Source organism: Pipistrellus hanaki (assembly GCF_964339955.1).
Source record: "Pipistrellus hanaki genome assembly, chromosome: 1".
Lineage (NCBI taxonomy): Eukaryota > Metazoa > Chordata > Mammalia > Chiroptera > Vespertilionidae > Pipistrellus > Pipistrellus hanaki.
Genome location: NC_140503.1, coordinates 116,601,743 through 116,615,467, shown reverse-complemented (window position 1 = coordinate 116,615,467; position 13,725 = coordinate 116,601,743). Strand labels below are relative to the sequence as shown.

The 13,725-nt window shown below is 39.9% G+C and overlaps 1 protein-coding gene and 1 pseudogene across 3 annotated transcripts in view; one reads left to right on the top strand and one right to left on the bottom strand.

Annotated features, from left to right (window-relative positions):
• Window positions 1-13,725, bottom strand: part of LOC311620775 (neurofilament light polypeptide-like) — a 1,158,328-nt pseudogene that overhangs the window by 184,452 nt on the left and 960,151 nt on the right. The gene's annotated exons all lie outside the window — the stretch shown is intronic.
• Window positions 1-13,725, top strand: part of GEMIN2 (gem nuclear organelle associated protein 2) — a 37,355-nt gene that overhangs the window by 5,728 nt on the left and 17,902 nt on the right. The window contains exons 5-8 of one of the 2 annotated variants that reach the window (XM_084871441.1): window positions 6,387-6,500; window positions 8,963-9,007; window positions 10,783-10,851; window positions 13,376-13,471. In XM_084871441.1, coding sequence (XP_084727567.1) covers window positions 6,387-6,500; window positions 8,963-9,007; window positions 10,783-10,851; window positions 13,376-13,441 — 294 coding nt within the window. In that variant the 3' untranslated portion in view covers window positions 13,442-13,471. The remainder of the gene's footprint in view (window positions 1-6,386; window positions 6,501-8,962; window positions 9,008-10,782; window positions 10,852-13,375; window positions 13,472-13,725) is intronic. The other variant, XM_084871440.1, reaches the window with a different exon arrangement.

The window sequence follows — 13,725 nt, the reverse complement described above, 5'->3', positions numbered from 1 at the left end:
CCTTTCACCCTTTCTGCCTGTTCTGTGCACCTATTATTCTAATATTGTTACATTTCACATTGTCCAAAAGCTCTCTTAAACTGCCCTCCTGTTTTTTAAATTTTTTTTTTCTTTCTGGTTTTCTTATTGAGTGATATTTTCAACTCTGTCTTCTAATTCACGGATTCGATCCTCAGCTTCCCCTAATCTGCTGTGTATTCCTTCCAATGTATTCTTTTTTTCTTTTCTTTTTTAATATTTTATTGATTTCTTACAGAGAGGAAGGGAGAGAGATAGAGAGTCATTGATCAGCTGCCTCTTGCACACCCTCTACTGGGGATATGCCCAAAACCAAGGTACCTGCCCTTGACCAGAATAGAACCCGGGAACCTTCAGTCTGCAGGCTGACGCTGTATCCACTGAGCCAAACCACTGAGCCAAACCCGTTTCGGCTCCAATGTATTCTTTATTTGTGTTATGTCATTCTTTATCTCAGACTGTTCTTCTTTCATCGTTACTATGTCTTTTTTCATACTGTTAAACATTTTTAATATAATTACTCTGAACTCCATTTCAGATTTCGCTGGTTCTTTCATTTGGGGGGTGTTTCTTTGTTTCCTCATTTTGGTTGTCCATTTGGGTTTGTTACTATGTTTTAGGTCCTCTATACCTCTCAATCTCAAGTGCAAGGCAGTGTTAAAGGCTGTTTCTGACTAATTAGATCAAGCAAAGACTCTACGCCTTCAGTGATTGCCTCTATCTACAAATTAATAGGATTCCGACTTGTCCCCAGGAAATTGTCCTTAGGTGTGGTGAGAGTTTTTTTCCAACAAGATGAGGAAGTTGTTTCAGCCTGGAGGCTAATTGTTACTTTTAATCTCTTTAAGTAGCCTCAGAGCTGGGCTTACCAGCCACAAGCGGCTCTTTGGCCCCGTGAGTGTGGCTCTTCCACAAAATACCACAGCTTGGGTGAGTCTATTTTGAAGAAGTGGCATTAGAAGAAGTTTAAGTTTAAAAAATTTGGCTCTCAAAAGAAATTTCAGTCGTTGTACTGTTGATATTTGGCTCTGTTGACTAATGAGTTTGCTGACCACTATAATAGGGTATGTGGACTGTCTTCCCCAAGACAAGGAAAATGTCTGTGTGGGAAAGATGGCTGTGTGAGGGAATGATTCAGCCCAGGAAATGGGGTGTCTGCCTTCTGAGCTCTATCCCCCAAGTCCCCAGTCCTGGGATCTGGTCTCACAGCTTCAGTCCACTCCACCCTCCCTTTGCCAGAGCACGAGGTGGGTGGCTCCACAGGGAATTTTTGTGCTCTGGACCTTTAGAAGGGTGCCAAAATTTTCAGCTATTACTCCCTAGCATAGAGCACCCCGCTACTTTTCACTGCCAGATGCTATGTGGGTACCCTCCTCAGTTTGGTGCTCTCAGCTGGGGAGCCCAGCTTCCACGTTAGATCCCAGTTTTCCATGGCACCCTCCTCCCCCACAGCTGAGATATCTCTCTAGGACTTCAGTTGCCATCTGAGGGTAACTGGCCAGCCCTTTTGTGCCTTCGCCCCTCCTAGCAGTCTTGGAGAGAGTGGAAGGGAAAGTGGAGGGGTATGGGGAGAGAGAGAGAGAAACATTGATGTTTGAGAGACACATCTATTGATTGCCTCCTGTAAGCACCCCACTGGACCTGGGGATTGACCATGCAACCCAGGCATGGATGTGCCCTTGACTGGGAATTGAACCCAAGACTCTTTGGTGCCTGGGACTCACATTCCAACCAGTGAGCAAAGCTGCTATAAGTTTCTAAAGGTCCTTCTAGACATTTGATTTTTAGGAAATACAATAAATACATTTTCAGTATTTACCAAAAAATTGAGTAATACTTATTGGGTTTTCCTGATGAGATAATGGTGCCAGTACTAGTGGCATTTTAGTGAAGTTTGTTATGCATATTGGAAAGTAGTATTTCCCTCATTTTATTAGCTTAGATATAATATTAAGCTCCTCGGTAGATATGATATATCTGGACTACCTAATAAAAAAGGGAGTTGTTCCAATGCAATACTTTTCTTTTTTTGTGAAAGGCTTTTAATTTTTACTTTATATATTCCCCCTCTTTTTACTTTTTTAATGTTTTTATTGATTTCAGAGAAGTGAGAGGGAGAAATAGAAACATCAGTGATGAGAGTCATTGATAGGCTGCCCCTTGTACACTCCACACTGGGGATCAAGCCCGCACCCCAGACATGTGCCCTGACCAGGAATCAAATTGTGACCTCCTGGTTCATAGGTTGATGCTCAACCACTGAGCCACAACAGCTGGGCTTCCCCCCTTTTTTAAAATCTATATTTCAATTATAGTTTATATATGATATAATATTAATTTCAGATGTACACCAGGGCAATACTTTTTAACCTTTTAGGGAGTCTCATATTTTTCCTGAAAACCAAATGAAAGCTATTCATCTGCAGAGGGACAAAATGCGCCTTTACACATAATTTTGCTCAGTTTTAGGTTCATAGATTTCAAATTTTAGAAGCTGCTTCGAGGTAGTTTTTTCCTAACATTTTTGATATGGTAACATATTGGCCTAAATGGAAGAGGCCACTTGCATAATCTTCCTGAGACTACCAGTTGAAAGCTGAGATCAATATATGGCCTCTCCATACCAGTTGGAAGTTCTCTCTTAAAAGAGTGAAAGAACTAGCATCACTTGCCCAAGACTATTTAACTCATCAAAGATATAGCTGGGACCTTCCTGACCCCAATATAAATATTCTTCTGTCCTTAGGGACCCCCATGTAGGTGTCCCTGATGGCAGGCTGCTCTGTAAATAATAAAGATGGTTTTGACTTAAATAGTTAATTGTTTTTTAAAAGTATAGCTGGGAGCCACTGAATGTTGTCTTCCTCTAAAGCCTTTCTCTAAGCTGTGAAACTCATAATAAAAAAGGAGGTGGGGGCAGGTAGGTAGATATATTGTTTTTTTCTTACTCAAGAGTAAGGACTGTGCACATGTTTACTAATTCAAAAAAGAAGCCACATCAGTAACATTATGATGATATAATTTTCTTAAAAATGAAATGACCTAACATAATTGATTCAATAAATTATGATCCACCAACACAGGAATATTATGTAATAACTAGAGGCCTGGTACATAGATTTGTGCATTGGTGGGGTCCCTCAGCCTGGCCTGCACCCTCTCGCAATCTGGCCAGGCCTGTGGGGGTTGAAGGCTTGGCTCCAAAACTGGCAACCCAACATTCCCTGAGGGGTGTAGTAGTGCGCAAGGTGGCAGGTGGCCAGGAAGGAGCCCGAGCTGCGCCTGCTGCCACTGCTGTTCAGTAGCACTGTTGCGGAGGTGGGAGAGGCTTGTGACACTGCAGCTGAGCTTGCCAGCCTTGAGCCTAATGTCTGGTGCCTGTCGGTCAGCCGAGCGGTGCTCCCACTGTGGGAGTGCCCTGACCACCAGGTGGCAGCTCCTGCATTGAGCATTTGCCCCCTGGTGGTCATAGTGACCAGTCGTTCAGTCACTTAGGCTTTTATATATCGTATATAGATAACAGGTTCACCATGGAAAATATAAATATGAAAATAATAAAACACTCTGGTGTCAACTATGTAAATATAAACATTTAGCCCTAGCCAGATTGGCTCAGTGGAGAGAGTGTCAGCCTGCAAACTGAAAGACCCCAGGTTTGATTCCAGGTCAGGGCACATGCCTGAGTTGTGGGCTCAATACCCAGTAGGGAGCATGCAAGAGGCAGCTAATCAATGATTCTCTCTCATCATTGAGGTTTCTGTATCTCTCTCTCTTCTTTCCTCTGAAATCAATAAAAATATATTTAAAATCCTATCTAATAAAGAGGGAACATGCTAATTGACTACCATACCCTCAAAGATGGCAGCGCCCATAGCCAATAGGAGGGAATATGCTAATTGACTGCCCCAACCTCAAAGGTGGCAGGGCCCACAGCCACAAGTTGGCGGCACCCAGTCCCCTCAGCCCCGCTGTGCTCCTGCCTCCGGAGTCCCCCAGTCCCCTCAGCTGCCCAGGGCTGGTCCAAGGTATAGGCAGGTCTCGGATGGCGGCTGCCCAGGACTGGCCTGAGGCACAGGCAAGCCTTGGATGGCAGCTGCCCAATCGTCCAGGGCTGCCTGAGGCTCAGGTAACCAGGGCTGGCTGAGGCTTGTGCTGTTGGCAATGGCAGTAGCATAGGTGTGATGGGGTGTCGCCTTCCCTTGATCGCAGGGTCACCTCCTGCTCCTGAGGGCTCCTGCACTGTGCTAGGGGGCAGGCCAGGCTGAGGGACCCCCCCCCTCCAGTGCATGAACTTTCATGCACTGGGCCTCTAGTATTCTATATAATAAAAGCCCAATATTCTAAGTGACCATTCATTCTATTTGACTAGTTGCTATGACACACACTGACCACCAGGGGGCAGACTCCTACTGGTATGTTAGCTTGCTGCTGGGGTCAGGCTGTTTGGGATTGGGCAAGATGGGCTGGACATGCCCTGGAATCCTCCCTCCCTGAACCCGATTGTGCACTGGTGGGGTCCCTTGGCCTGGCCTGTGGGGGAATGGGCCACAACTGGCTCCCCAACATCCTCCAAGGGGTCCCAGATTTCAAGAGGGCAGGCCAGACCACGTGACCCCATTGATGCACAAATCCATGCACTGGGCCTCTAGTATATATATAAACATTTATTTATTGACTTATCCAATCACTTATTAAGCACCTACTATCCTATATAATCCTACATAATAAAAGAGTAATATGCAAGTTTAATGGCAGAATGACCAGAACGACCGCTCAACCAGTCACTATGAGGTATACTGACCACTTTTGGTGCCTTTTCCTGGCTGACAGGCTCCCATCGCCTGGTGCGAACAGGGAACTGGGGGTGAGGAGCAGGGGACGTGGCCAAAGCCCCTGCCCTGCCAGTCACCCCACATACTGGGTGACCCTAGGTGGGGGTAGGTCTGGCAAGTAGGTGGGAATGACCCACCTCTCGGTCCTGCCCTGCAGCTGTCAGGCTTTGATCACCCCATGGTGAACAGGGAACCAGGTTGGGTGGTGGCAGGGGGTTGGGCCGGCAGCTGGGGAAGATGGGGACTAGACCTTACCCATGCATGAATTTCATGCACTGGGCTTCTAGTATTTAATCAGTGTATTTAGTGCAACCTACTGTAGAAATAATCTCTAACCTAATAGACTAATGGAGAAAGATGGATAACATTGTTTCAGAACAATAGTTTTTAACCTTTTAGGGGTTTCATATTCATCCCGAGAATCTAATGAAAGCTATTTATCCTCAGGGGAGGAAATACTACAACTTTGCAAAGTAAGGTGCAAAGTAACAGATACAAATAAAAATAGTTTTATTAAGACAGTTATATTTGGCTGAGTGCTTCCCACTGATCCTGCTTTTTCCTTCTGGCAATGTAAAACAAATCTACTTCTTCTTTGATCAGACAGCCCATTAAGTATGTGAGGTATATAAGCATGTCTCCTTCCCTGGAAAAAACCTCCCTCGTTCTTGTTAGAATTCTTTTTTTTTTCCTTTCTAAATATGTTTTTATTGTCTTTTAGAGAGAGAGAAAGGGACAAGGGGAGAGAAACATCAAGAAGCATTGATTGGCTGTCTCCTGCATGCCCCCTACTGGGGATCGATCTGAAATCCTGGTATGCTCTCTGACGGAATCAAATTGACGCCTCTAGGTGCAGGGGATGACGCTTAACTAACTGAGCCACGCCGGCCAGCGCTCTTGTTAGCATTCTTAATGTGTATTCATTAGTTTCCATGTTTATCGTCCTTTATTGAGCATTCCCTTGCTTGTTAGTGTCCATTAAAGTGTGCTCCAAAGTGAAAATGTCCCACATGTGGTATGACCAGTTGGGCATTGTAGTAGTTTGCTAGGGCCCCCATAGCAAAATAACACAAACTAGATAGTTTAACAAATAGTAATATACTTTCTCATTAGGTTAGAAATCTAATATCAAAGTGTTAGTAGGTTTGGTTTCTCTCAAGGCTTCTCTCTTTGGCTTGCATATGCTGTCTTCTCATTGTTTGCATAGTCTTTCCTCTGTGCACACACATCCCCAGTGTCTCTCTGTGTGTCCAAATTTCCTCTTGCAAGGACACCAGTCAGATTGGATTTGGGCCCATTCTGCAGTTTACCGAAATCATCTCTATAAGGGCTCTGTCTCCAAATGTAGTCACATCCTGAGGTACTGGGGATTAAGTTTTCAACATTTGAATTTGGGGAGGGACATAATTTCATCCGTAACAGGTACCATTTTTTTGCGTTGATGTGGTGGAACTATGGAAGAATCTTCATTTCTTTTTTCACAGTTCTGTATTTTAACAATACATAGAAATAAGTAATTTTTTTTTTTTCTTTTAGCCAACATCTGAAGATGAAGAAGGCTGGAAAAAATTTTGTCTGGGTGAAAGGTTATGTTCTGAAGGGGCTGTTGAACCAACTAAAAATGAAAATCCTGGAATAGATTTTATACAAGTAGGTGATAAGTACAACAGTGAAAACTTCAAAGTATTCTAGTTCTAGTGCATCTTTTTTTCTTTAATATATATTTTTATTGATTTCAGAGAGGAAGGGAGAAAGAAACATCAGTGCTGAGAGAGTCATTGATCCGCTGCCTCCCGCATACCTTACACCAGGAACAGAGCGGCAGCCCGGGCAGGTGCCCCAGCTGGGGCTGAACCATGACCTCCTGGTTCATCGTAGACACTCAGACACAGTGCCATGCCAGCAGGGCCATCGTCAGCAAGCTGCAGCCTGATCCAAGTCCAGTCCACAGTATATTTTTTATACAGCTCATGAGCTAAGAGTGGTTTTTATAAAAAAACAATAATATGTGACTAAGACAGTGTGTGGCCTGCAAAGCCTAAAATATTTAGTTTAGTCATTTACAGAAAATGTTTGCCAACCCCAGACTTATAGCGTATTAACTCTTTAATTTAAAAATTGGTATCCCAGTTTCTGAAACAACATACTGTGATATTTTTTAGATTGGCTTCATATCATTAATGTTTTAATTAGATAGTTTTTTTTGTTTTTTTAATTGTTAGTCATGGGTTGAACAGTGAGTGACAAATGGCAGGGAAATAGGAAAACATGACATGATGAGGGATATTCTTTTTTTTTTAAATATATATTTTTATTGACTTTAGAGAGGAAGGGAGAGGGAGAGAGATAGAAACATCAATGATAAGAGAGAATATTGATTAGCTGCCTCCTGCATGCCCCCTACTGGGGATTGAGCCAGCAACCAGGCATGTGCCCTTGACTGGAATCAAACCCGGGACCCTTCAGTCCACAGGCTGACGCTCTGTCCACTGAGCCAAACCAGCTAGGGCATGATGATGAGGGATGTTCTTAAAAATCCTTAGTAAATTTCATATTCTGGAGATGGAATTGCTGAGAGTACATTTAAATTTCATAAAGCTTCACAAATTATGTGGACAACTTCTTCTTGTCCTTCAGGATTCACCTGCCCTCAAGTTTGCAGATGTTTGTGTGGAACCCTCTGCATACATCAGCATTACTACTAACTCTATATTATGTTGTTCTGTTCTATTGAACAGGTATTTATTGTGTGCTACATGGTACCACATTGTGTTTTTTCCTATTTAAAACTAATTATCCCCAAATGTAAAAGCTCCAAAAATCACTAAAAAAGACTGAGAACCCAATTAAAAACAATAGTCCAATAATACAAATAGACCTTACAGAAAGGAAATACAAATTGTTCTTATATGAGAAGATGCACAAACTCACTTGTAATAAAATGTAACTATACTGAGCTGCTATTTTTTCAGGTAATATATTGGCAAAGAAGGCTTGATAAACTGTGTTGATAGGGCTGGGAAAACAGGTATTCTAATTTATGTGATGAGAGTGAAAAATAGCTTCAGATCTCCAGGGGAAGTAATTTGGCACAGTTTCTTATACAAGCTATTCTTTTTTTAAAAATGTATATATTTTTATTTATTTTAGAGAGGAAGGGAGAGGGAAAGAGAGAGAGACACATCAATGATGAGAAAGAATCATTGATCAGCTGCCTGCCTCCTGAACATCCCACAATGGGGATTGGGCTCACAATCTGGACATGTGCCCTAACCAGAAATTGAACCTTGACCTCCTGCTTCATAGGTTGATGCTAAACCACTGAGCCATGCTGGTTGGGTGCATGTCCTCCTAAGTTTCTCACAAGTCTATGCTATTTTCATAATCAATGTTTTTAGCATTAAGCTGTAAAGTAGAATTTAAAAATTTGAATCAGAGTAGGTTTGAAAAAACTCATTCTAATTCAAGTGCCTTTTATTTTTGAAAATATTAGCTTTAGCTAAAGATTCTTTTAAAATACTCAATGAACTAATTATTTGTGGGGCTTTTAAAATTGATTTTGAGAGAGAAAAACATTGATTGGTTGCTTCCTGCATATGCCCCAAACGCGGATGGAACCTGCTGCTTGGGTATGTGCCTTGACTGGGAATTACCAGCCACCTTTTAATGAGTTGGACAATGCTCCAATCAAATCATACGAGGCAAGGCTAGCTGAAGATTTTTAAAAAGATTGTATCAGCCCTAGCCAGTTTTCTCAGTGGTTAGAGTGTTGGCGTGGACAGAAGGGTTGAAGGTTCAGTTCTGGTCAAGGGCACAGACAAGGCCACGTACCAAGTGTATCACATATTTATGTTACAGTATTAATAATATCAATATCTTTTTTAAAAAATTTCATACTTTAACATTTTAATTACAGAAATCATTTTTTATTTTTAAATTTACATATTCAGATTTCAAGACATTATTTGGGGGTATTACTTCATGGAACATTTTATTATAATAGGCAATAAAAGAGTTTTGTTTTTTTAGCCTTTTTTGTTTCTAAATAATAGTGTGATAAAAAATTCACCAGTTTGAAAAAAAATTAAATTTCAGTCTCATTTTTCTTTCAGATTGGTTTTCCTCCCTTGCTTAGTATTGTTAGCAGAATGAATCAGGTAAAGTCTATCTAATAAGGATATATGCATTCTTTTGTTTGATGTGTGTGAAAGTATTTGAATACATTTACTGGATATTTATGCAAGACCATGTTCTAAACTCTTGTGTGCGTGTTTTCTAAATTCTTTAACATTTCTTATTTAATCCTTAATGCCACCCTGTATAGAGAGCTATTATTAACACGTATCCACTTTTTAGAGAAGAGGAAACAAAATTAAAGGTTAACCTATTTTTCCAGCAAGTTTTAATGGCAGCACTGGTATTCAGTGCGAGAGTGACCTAATTCTAGAACTGATTCTCTTAATCATGGTGTTAAACTATTTAATTGAATATGTTTTAGTTAGACTTAGATTCTGGGGTTTGAAGTAAATACTAAGGTTAGATTTTTATTTCTAATTCCAGATAGCCTATGTATTGTATTACAAATAAAATACAGTTGACCTTTGAATAGCACTAGGGTTAGGGACACTGACCCACTACAGTTGAAAATCTACATATAATTTTGACTCCCCCAAAACTTAACCACTAGATACATATCTTGGATAAAATGGAAAAAGATGGATTTTGTTTTTTCAGACTTTTAGGACTAGTAATTATCCATTTAAAGACCACCAAAGTTTGTTTTGTCTTAACATAGCATTGGCTACCCTTGGAAGATGAAATTTTTATATTCTGTCTTAATTTTACTGGCTGACAGTTTTACTTAGTTGATTGTTTGCATTAAGATACCATAGTGTTCACACTAAATTCCATCAGAATGTTTTTAAGTGTCCAACTAAAAATAAGGCAGATAATATACACTGAGTGGCCAGATTATTATGATCACTGAATGTATAATAATCTGGCCACTACATGTATATCCTATATAATAAAAGGCTAATATGCAAATTGCCCCCTCGATCAGGAGTTCGACCAGCAGGGAGGCCGGCCAACCGCCCATGTCCCCTCTCCCTGGCCAGGCTGGCTGGCCCCCCCCCCCCCCCCCCATGCACGAGTTCATACACTCACACACACACACTCACACACTGAGTGGCCAGACTATTATGTATTCAGAGATCATAATAACCTGGGCGCGCGCGCGCGCGCGCGCGTGTGTGTGTGTGTGTGTGTGTGTGTGTGTGTGTGTATTTAATCCTCACCCGAGGACTTTTTTCCATTGATATTTAGAGAGTGGAAGAGAGAGGGAAAGACAGAGAGAAACATCCATTGGTTGCCTCCTGCACAAGCCCTGACCAGGGCCTGGTTCCGGGAGAAGCCTGTAACCAAGGCACATGCCCCTGACCAGAATCGAACCTGAGACCCTTCCATCCGCAAGCTGACACTGTATCCACTAAGCCAAACCAGGTAGGGCAAAGCAGATAATATTTTTAACAATTTGATACATTCTGCTGTATAGTTTTAAAACAGATTTTTCTGTAGCTAACTTTCTGTTCAGATTTGTACAATGTTTCAATGTATGCAAAGACTTTTTTTAAGAGCACATGGAATTTTTGAAGTAGTGTTAACCTAAATTAGTAGTTATAAACTAAATATTAGGATTTAAACTAAGGTATTGATACTTGAAAATGTGTAAGAATATTTATCTTAAAAGCCTCTTCTCACTGAGTGAGCCATCTAATCAAATTACTAAATGGAGCCACAGTTTTCTCTGGAAGTCTAAAGACTGCGGCCACTTTAAATATCAGAATTGCTGTCTAACTAACTTAATAAAACTCATTTTGAACTTGTCATTCTTTTATTACTAATTCTTCCACCTTCTCTGCCCTTTTTTTAGGCAACAGTAACCAGTGTCTTGGAATATCTGAGTAATTGGTTTGGAGAAAGAGACTTTACTCCAGAATTGGTAATGTTACATATTTTCATTTTCGTAATTCAGACAAAATTATATACTCTACAGTATTTATAGTTATGTATGTATTACATATATTTTTATACCTCTATGTATAATGCAAATGATGTTTCAGTGAAACAAGAAACTTATACTAGAATATAAATCAACATACTACTATCTTGAGAAAGTCTTGCTTTGGAGGAGAAAATGTCCACTGAGCAGTTGATTTTTATCCTGGGACAGACTGCTTATCTCGTTGCAGACCAGTAATGAACTATCAACCAATCTGCAGACCCCATTTTGAGTGGCACTGGCTTAAAGAAGTTTGAAACATATTTTCTAAAATCTCATTGAAATTCAACTCACAAAAGCATGTCAAAAATAACACCAATAATAGCACTTTGTGCCAGATATTGTTCTAAGGACTTTGTATGTAATAATTCCTTGAATCCTCTAATAACCTATCAACTATTATTATTTCCATTTTTTAGATAGGAAACTAGAGAACATAGGGATTCAGTAACTTGCTTAAGATCACACAGATTATAACTGGCAGAACTGAAATCATGCCTAGGTAACCTGACTATATACTCTTAACAGCTATGCTACACTGCTTTATTGCTTCATATTCATAGCTCTTTTTTTTTTTTTTAATCTTCACTAAATTTTGAAAAATCCAGATCACATATGTGCCATTGTCTTAATATCTCATAATCTACATTGATTCATTATTGATCATTTAGATTCTACCTTATATTTTTTAGTCATAACTAAAATGTTAATGTATATTAATTTCTTAGGCTATTTATAGAGTAGAATTATTGAATCCAGATTTTAAAAGCCTTTGTTACATTCCCCCAGATTACTTTCCAGAAGAAATGAAGGAGTTTATACTGTATCAGTTATGGCTGCTTAACGTTAGTTCTCTTCCCTGCAACCTTAGTTTAAATTGAACCATATGAAATCACCATTTTTTTTTATAAGTTAAAACCCTTTGATTATCAATAATTCTATATGATGATTCAATCTATCAGTGTCCGTGTTTTTCATATTTAGTGAATTTATAGTAGAACTTCAGAGTCAATGTAATTTACATTTCTTTCAATACCACTAAAACAGGATGTTTTATCCATGCACTGGTATATTAGATGTTCTTTGCTCATATTCTTAGGCTACTTTTTCATTGAAATCTAAATATTGAACTATAAATTTTTATAGCATTTCCTTCTGTCTGATAATGACCTCTTGTCTGTATTACTTATCTGTTTTCCTTGTCTTCCTTTAATGTTTATTTTTTAACTGTTGTAAGATCTTAAAAAATATTTTTATTGATATTTTAATATTTTTTTGAATGTTCAATTATTAGTATACAGTTTTCTTTTTTTAAAAATATTTTTATTGATTTTTTACAGAGAGGAAGAAAGAGGGATAGAGAGTTAGAAACATCTTTGAGAGAGAATCATCAATCAGCTGCCTCTTGCACTCCCCCTACTGGGTACGTGCCCGCAACCAAGGTACATGCCCCTGACCGGAATCGTACCTGGGTCCTTTCAGTCCGCAGACCGAGGCTCTACCACTGAGCCAAACCGGTTTCAGCTATTTTTATTGATATTTTAGAGAGAGAAAGGGAGAGGGGGAGAGAGAAACATCCATGCCAGAGCGAAACATCGATGGGCTGCCCCCTATACATCACCAACCGGTGATCAAGCCCCCAACATGGGCTGGAATCAAATCCGTAACATTTCCGTGCATGGGACAACGCCCAACAACTGAGCCACACTAGCCAGGGCTGTTGTAAATATTTTTTTAAAAAACTTATAAAGATAACTAGAGGGTGATAAGTTTGGCTTTTCGAGGGTGATAAGTTTGGCTTTTCCTGTTAATTAGTGAAAGCATATTACCAAAAAGTGTACCTATATTTGTCAGAGAAACCATTAAAGTATTTCTGAGCCACTGACAAATGATTTACTAAATCTTAACCGGATTAAACTTTGAGTGTTATTTTGAGTAATCTGTCACTAAAATCAGTAGTGTTCAGTTCCCCCATTCAAATAACCATGTCTTCAGAACTCTAGTATTGAGAATATTAGTGTTTAAAGCATATTATAAACTAGCAAAAAGGAAAAGGAACTTTTCTAAAATTTCTTTACTTGGTATTACTTGGTATTTACTAATCTTAATAGTTGTTTTTGTTTGTTTGTTTTTAGAAATGTAGCCTTATTTTTTTAATATATTTTTATTGATTTCAGAGGAAGGGAGAAAAATATAGAAACATCAGTGATGAAAAAGAATCATTGATTGGCTGCCTCCTGCACACCCCCTTCTGGGAATCGAGCCCGCAACCCAGGCATGGGCCCTTGACCGGAATTAAACCCAGGATCCTTCTGTCCACCAGCTGATGCTCTTATCCACTGAGCCAAACCAGCTAGGGCATGAAACTTTATTTTTAAAAGCAGATGTATTCATAGGAAAAGGAGAACATTTTTTTTTATTTTGTTAACTCTCACCCAAGGATATTTTTTCCATTGATTTTTAGAGAGAGTGGAACAGAAGGGGAGAGACAGAGAGACACATTGATTGTTTGCCTCCTGCATGTGCCTGACCAGGACTAGGGATGGAGCCTGTAAATGAGGTATGTGCCCTTGACTGGAACCGTACCAGGGATCCTTCAGCCTTTGGGCCAGCACTCTAACCATAGAGCCAAGTAGGGCCGTGGTCGGCAAACTGCACCTCACAAGCCACACACGGCTCTTTGGCCCCCTTGAGTGTGGCTCTTCCACAAAATACCATGGCCTGGGCGAGTCTGTTTTGAAGAAGTTGGAGTTAACAGTTTAAGTCTAAAAAAATTTGGCTCTCAAAAGAAATTTCAATTGTTGTACTGTTGGT